Genomic DNA, 6,842 nt, shown 5'->3' with positions numbered 1-6,842 from the left:
GCCACATTGTGTGGCACCTTGCGTTCCTTGAAAGCCTTCAAGCGAGAGTAGATGTCGCCAATGGAGAACAATGTTGACCCAAACATTCCCAGGCGTTTGCTTTTCTCATAATTTAGGACATTAAACGCTGGGGCCATGAGAGAATTGATGCTTGGACCCAGCTCACTCAACCCTCCCCACCCGCATTTCCTGACCGGTCTCCGTCTCAGGTTAACAATCGGTCGTGCGCCAGATGATTTTGGCAGCAACCTTAAAGAGCTGTACCCCAAATCGCGTCCGGAAAGGATTTTCTCGGCACTTTCTATCCTGACTTCTTCAAAAATTGACAGCTTAAGCTGGAGAATGGGCGGCTCTGCAAGTCTTCGCCATATATCATGCCGAAAGTAGAACAAACGATTACGATGAATGCTCGACTCCGTGACATAGAAATTAGAACGAATCAGTGGTATGAGGAGGGAGTCGAAGATGTAGTAGACCACTTCGAAAAAGATTTCCGTACGTTTGCGGATATCTGAAGATGAAAGCTTAGCTGACGAGGATTCGTGGATTTCGTTTCGGGAAGGGGGTTGAAGCCATTTGACACAAGTGATCTAATTTTGTGGAATTTTTACGCTTAGACAATGTTTCCACAAGTTGTTTTATACCACCTCCTGTTGCTCATGGGTAGGGTCATAGTGTCCAACACGGACACATATGAAGGGAAAGACACATTGGAAAGAACTAACTTACCTTCAATCCCTGCACGACCTCGTGCAAGGATAGACTCTCGAACCTGCGCAATCTTACGAAGCTATCTACATGTCGCATGATAATATCTCTATTTTTAATCCCATTCTCCCCATCACCGTACAGCTCATTCGGGACAAGCTTTAGCAACACAGCCCGGCAAAATGCCGACACAGAAGCTGTGGGAGTTGCATAATCTGTCATGAGAAGTTTGTGGGCGCTCCCACCTTGGCTAAATGCCACATTGAGCTTTGTGGAGCTGCTTGGTTTGCTCCCTAGATGTTGTGTTTGTTCCAATAGCTGCACATCAGAAGGCGGCAATATAGGGGGTCCTGGGATACATGTGCTCTGTGTTGCTAGTTTTTCTGAGGTCCAGCTACCAGGTGAACTTATTGGCCCCAGAATGAGTGAGTGGATTTGCTAAAAATTGCCCCATTGTGTCAACAAACAATTACTGTCAATCTTGACAAATAGAGACGGTTTAACGTTACCTCAGTGGGGCAGTAATAGCGCAAGAGCTCTGCATAAGGGCACTGTTGATGACGCTTTTGCAACTTCTGTACAAGATCAACGGGTTCCCCACGCAAACGTTTCGGGACATTCTCAGGTATTTGGGTACATACTTCCGAAGAGATAGTGTTACACTGTCGTTGGTATATATGACGTGTTATCTCATCCTCGCGAAGGGTATAGTCTTTGAATCGCTGGGCGGTTTCTTTCGGGTCCACTGACGACGTGAAGACGTTATGCAAACCAAATTGACGAGGAAAAATGTACTTCATTATGTGAACCGTATGACCCCGGTTGGTGCTCTCTGGATATCTATTCAAAACGTCTGGTTACCTTTAGCATATGCCGCGCACACCGATATCTGTTTGGGCAGGGAGGGACATACGAGTATGCCTCAGACCGAATCTTACCCTTCCTTTAGCATCTAATGCAGCACGCGCATAAAGCATCCTGCTTCTAACGAAGACAATATTTACGGGGCTGTGGAAACTATCCTCGACTGGCGCTGTGTCCACATCAGTTGCGCCTCTGGCCATTTTACGACTTTTCAAGTCGAGAGCGTTGAGTTCAGATAATGGTATTCCTAAATGATTATTAGTCTATCAGTAAATACCATTAAAGAATACAGTTAGAAAATGATCCCTTACCACTTAATTGATAGAAGCTACCATTTTTGCCGTCTACTTCAGTAAATACTGCGCAGTCCAGGAGTAAATGGAGCATAACTTCAGCACAGGTTTGTCCGAGCAGACCAAAGACATCAGTCCAAGGGGAGTTCTTCAAAGTTGAAACATTCTTATTGGGATATTGGGAAACAACTCCAGGTATAGCCGCCATGGCATCATGATCGTGGTCTGGACGACATTGATTAGTTGTCCTCTGGAATCCATGACACAGCAGATGTGGTGGTTTATAAAAAGAGCCACGGTATCTTTTAAAAAGACTAAGTATCGCGAAATCTACGATCTAACGTGTTATGGTATTGTTTTGTCAGTTTCTCTATAAATATTTCAAATGCCTGTAGCTGTTTATCATAACCACTGAGACAAACTGCTTAGATCAACAAACACAACACCTGGGAGTTGCTCGATGGCAACACCCGAAGAGAAAACTTAAATCCGTTTCTTTTGAAAAAAAGCAGACACTCACATCCGACTGAGATATGGTAGCACCGATATCAGTATATTCTAGTGAAGAGCGGACTTGAGATTGTATATACGCAGCGAACTCTTTTTGTCTGGCGTTGTTGATAGCACGATCAGACTCTTTGAGAATGCACACAAACGTTGAGTCCAGGACATCAGCTATGATCTGAGTTTCATCATGGGTTCTCGGGATGCTAGAGCTTGGTGACCGGGGAGGGAGAGTCAAGGAGAACATTGTATGTCGTGTACCGGGCTGGTTGTTCAAGCCGATGGACGCTATTTTTCTCCTTCGTGATTTGGACGACGCCGGTAGTTGGGCATGGAGATAATCTCTGAGCGTCATTATCCGGGGATAGTAAAGTGAAAGCACAGGATGGTAGATTGATCCATCCCCAGGTTTATCGTACTTTATCCGCTTCTCTAATGGGAAATCGACCGGTCGTTTTCTCTTCCTCGTCATTTGGTTGTTTCTTTGTTAAGACACTAGAAGATGTTAACATTGCTGAACTAAATTTTCCTTGGAATTTTTTTCTTTTTAAACAAAAGGGAGTAAATATGAGAGGAAGGTAGAGTCTCTTGTTATTTTCATATGCAATGAATACGCTTAGGCATGAAGAATCTTGCAAGAGGGGTTCAATCAATTTCAGATTGAAAATGTAATAGTTACAAGTCAACCAATCATTCAATTATCGAACCTTTCATTCAGGTAACGTGACTGACCACTCAACGATTTTCGCCACTTAACAATTTTGTAAATTCCACCCAATTTCTTCGACTCTAAACCTCAACATCATGATCAATGGAGCTGCAATTCAGCTTGAAATTGAAGATTTAACATTAAAAGAATTTCCAAATTATAAGAAAATCTATTTGAAATATAAAATTAGTATAACAATATTGATATAATAATATTAAAATAAGTAGATTATAAATATAATATAATATTAAAATATAATAAAAATTTAATCAACTTATAAAAAAACATTTATTTAGCATAAAAATCATCTAGCAGGTCATGACAATACTTCTACATTTTAAATAATATGAAATTTAATGACTGAATTCACTAAATAATCTGTTAAATAGTAATAAATAAATTAATTTTTTTAGTATTATAAGAACAAGTTAAGAAATACCTATTTATATATAATTAATTAAAAGTGATATATTGCAGATTATTTCAAGCAAATCAATCAAGTAATTACTCTATTTTTCTATTAAATTTATATACTTTTATTATAACTCAATTATAGTTATAATGATAATAATACAAATAACTTTAATTAATCTATATAACTAGACAATTGCAATAAAAATACTAAACTAAAAATTAAAATAAGAAATAAAATAAGTAGCTAAATATATAGATGTAATTGAAAACTAGAATAAATTAATCTTCAGAATAAAAATAATTGAAAATTAAAATATATTAATCTTTAAAACAAAAATAATTAAAAATTGAAATAAATTAATCTTTAAAGTATAATAGAGTATATAAGCAGCTGCACTGTGATATTAATTTTTGATTAAAAAAGTATATACTTTATAGCAGCTATATTATATATAAGAAAAAAGTAAAAAAAAAAAAAAATATCAAGCTTATCAGTAGACTAATTATATTGATTATGATATTTTACTAATATTAGATTTATCATTAAATATTTATCTAAAAGCTGAAGTTCATTTAACAGTTTGATAGCAGTGATGTAAACTAAAAAAATATAAATAAAAAAATAATTTTTAATTCAATTATTATAACTTAAGTAGAGTTAAAATAATAATAATATAATTACATTAATTTATTTATCTAACTAGATAGCTGTAAAAAGAATATTAAACTAATAATTATAATATGAAGTGAATAAATAGCTAAATATATATAGAAGATTAAAAAATAAAAAAAAAGTTAATATATTTGAAATAAAGATAATTGAGAATTAAAATAGATTAATTTTTAGAATATAGTGAGATAAATCATTTTTAATTTATATATAAATAGCTATACTATAATATTTATTCTAAGTTTAAAAAAATACTTATTTTAAATATCTATATTATAAATTAAAAAAAAGTAAAAGAAAATTCGTCAAATTTATCAGTAAATTAATTGCTTTGATTATTATTTATTATATTTTTATAGATTTTCTCTTATATTTTACTAATATTAAATTCATTATTATATTTTTACTTAAAGGATAAGATTTATTTAACAGTAATAGAGTTTAGAAAAATATAGATAAAAATAATAGTTTTTAATTCAATAATTATGAGATTTATAATATATATAATAGTTATTTTAATAAAATATATAGTAAAAAATTAAAAAAAAAGATTAACAATATTAAGTTGAATTTAATAGAATTATAATGAGTTGAATAATAAAAGTGAGCTGAGCTATTGAGTGAACTGAGTTATCAGAGTAAGTTAAACTATCAAATTGAGCTAAGTTATTAAGTAAGTTGAGCTATTGAAGTAAGCTTAGCTTTCAAGCTGCTGGTAATGAGTTGAAAAGTATATGGCAAAGATGAATAATATTACAGTACAGCTGCTTGTATATGAAAAAAGGTTAATTCACTCCGCTATACTCTAAAGGTTGATCCGCCATGCTATACTATAATACTTGATTTATTCTAACTTCAATTATATTCAGTTGCTCATGTTGATTCAATCTGATTCTCAATCATTTTTATATATTCAACTGCTTGTTTATTCTTTATTCTAATTCACAGTTTAGTATTCTTATTGTAGTTGCCTAGTTAAATAAATGAATTGAAACTATTATATTATTATCATTCTAACTCTGGTTGAGCTATGATATAATATTAAACTCCTCTTTTTTATAATCTCTACAGATTAAATAGGCAGGTATTATGTCTATGTTCATATCTATATCTATATCTATATCTATATCTATATTTATACCTGTATTTGATTGAGCCTGTTAGTAGTTAAAATTATACTAAATATTTAAAACTTTTATTAAATTTTTATTCTTTTTTATTATTCTAATATTTATTATAGAAGCTTCTCTTGCTGCTCTTTATCATAAATTTGAAAATGCTATTCAAGAGCTTCATAGTTAAAATTAACAGTTATAAGCTTAATGTCAATCTTTATAAACTACTTTAAACAGATCATAATGTTGTCTAAAGTTGTCTATGTCAAACTCTGGAAAGTTCACTAGTCAATTTCTGAAATATAACACTTGGCCTCTCTCAATCAAAGTCAAACTATATGATAATTAAGCTGCTATTGAAAATTCAATTACTCAGTTCTATTATATTTACTTTAATCTAGATTTAATTATAAACTTTGATTCTCCTTCAACTAGCTCAAGCTGAAGATATAGAAAATTAAGACTATAACTTAATTTTCAATTAGCTCTCTCATATATATAATAATTTAAATAATATATTTGAGGTAAAAGATAAATTATATAGTTTAAAACAAAGATCAGATAAATTTTTTACAATCTATATTATTAAGTTTGAATAAATTTTCTATGAAATTAAAGCTTAAAAATAGTCAAATTCTTTAAAAATATCTTAATTTTATCAAAATCTCAATATGTTAATTCAAAATCATCTAGCTTAGTAGGTAAAATTCTTTTAAATCTATAATAATATATATATATTATTTAGTAAATAACTTTTCAGTTCTTTATATTTATTCATATTATATACTTACTCTAATAACTTTAATTATTTTGATTATCATAATACTATAAATTTAAATCAAATTCAACTTAATATTTTTAATTTTTTAAATAATTTTTTATTATATATTTTGTCAATTTCACTCTCTCAATAAGACAAATTCTATCAAGAAGACTATTACATTCATTATAAATCTAATGATTATTGAGTTAAAGATTGCTACTTTTATCTACATTCTTCTAAATTCTATTACTGTTAAATTATCAAATGAATTTTAGCTTATAGATAAAAATTTGATAGTGAATTTAATATTAATAAGATATGAAAGAAAATTTATAAGAATTTAATCAATGATAATTAAAGTAATTAGTCTACTGATTAGCTTAATAAATATTTATTTTAGTTATTTTTTGCTTTTAATATAACTGTTTGAGAGCAAGAACTATTTTAAATTAGAAAATAATATTATAATATAGCTACTTGTATATTAAAGAAGAATGATCTGCTTTACTACTATACTTTAGAGGTTGATTTACTCTGCTATACTATAATGCTTAATTCATTCTGACCTCAATTATATTCAGTTGCTTATATTGATTTGATTTAATTCTCAATTACTTTACTTTAAAGATTAATTTAATTCAATTATCTATTATATATATATTCAGCTACTTATTTATTCTTTATTTTAATCTATAATTTAATATTCTTATAATATTTACCTAGTTAAATAGATAAATTAAAGTTGTTATCCTTCCCTCTTATTCTAACTCTAGTTGAATTATAATAAATAAAAGAATTAAGA

General features: G+C 30.4%; 1 protein-coding gene across 1 annotated transcript in view; it reads right to left on the bottom strand.

Moving 5' to 3' along the window:
* The window catches only part of PAAG_12683 (hypothetical protein), a gene marked incomplete at both ends in the record, with an annotated part of 4,152 nt that extends 1,311 nt beyond the window's left edge, over nucleotides 1–2,841 (bottom strand). Inside the window, 6 exons of the mRNA XM_015848145.1 lie at nucleotides 18–590; nucleotides 730–946; nucleotides 1,213–1,561; nucleotides 1,622–1,819; nucleotides 1,884–2,202; nucleotides 2,386–2,841. Coding sequence (XP_015702229.1) covers nucleotides 18–590; nucleotides 730–946; nucleotides 1,213–1,561; nucleotides 1,622–1,819; nucleotides 1,884–2,202; nucleotides 2,386–2,841 — 2,112 coding nt within the window. The remainder of the gene's footprint in view (nucleotides 1–17; nucleotides 591–729; nucleotides 947–1,212; nucleotides 1,562–1,621; nucleotides 1,820–1,883; nucleotides 2,203–2,385) is intronic.
* Between the last annotated feature and the right edge of the window lie 4,001 nt (nucleotides 2,842–6,842).

The sequence above is a fragment of the Paracoccidioides lutzii genome, assembly GCF_000150705.2.
Source record: "Paracoccidioides lutzii Pb01 unplaced genomic scaffold supercont2.71, whole genome shotgun sequence".
In the NCBI taxonomy this organism is placed as follows: Eukaryota; Fungi; Ascomycota; class Eurotiomycetes; order Onygenales; family Ajellomycetaceae; genus Paracoccidioides; species Paracoccidioides lutzii.
The sequence above is the reverse complement of the archived record's forward strand: the minus strand, read 5'-3'. Positions and strand labels throughout refer to the sequence as shown.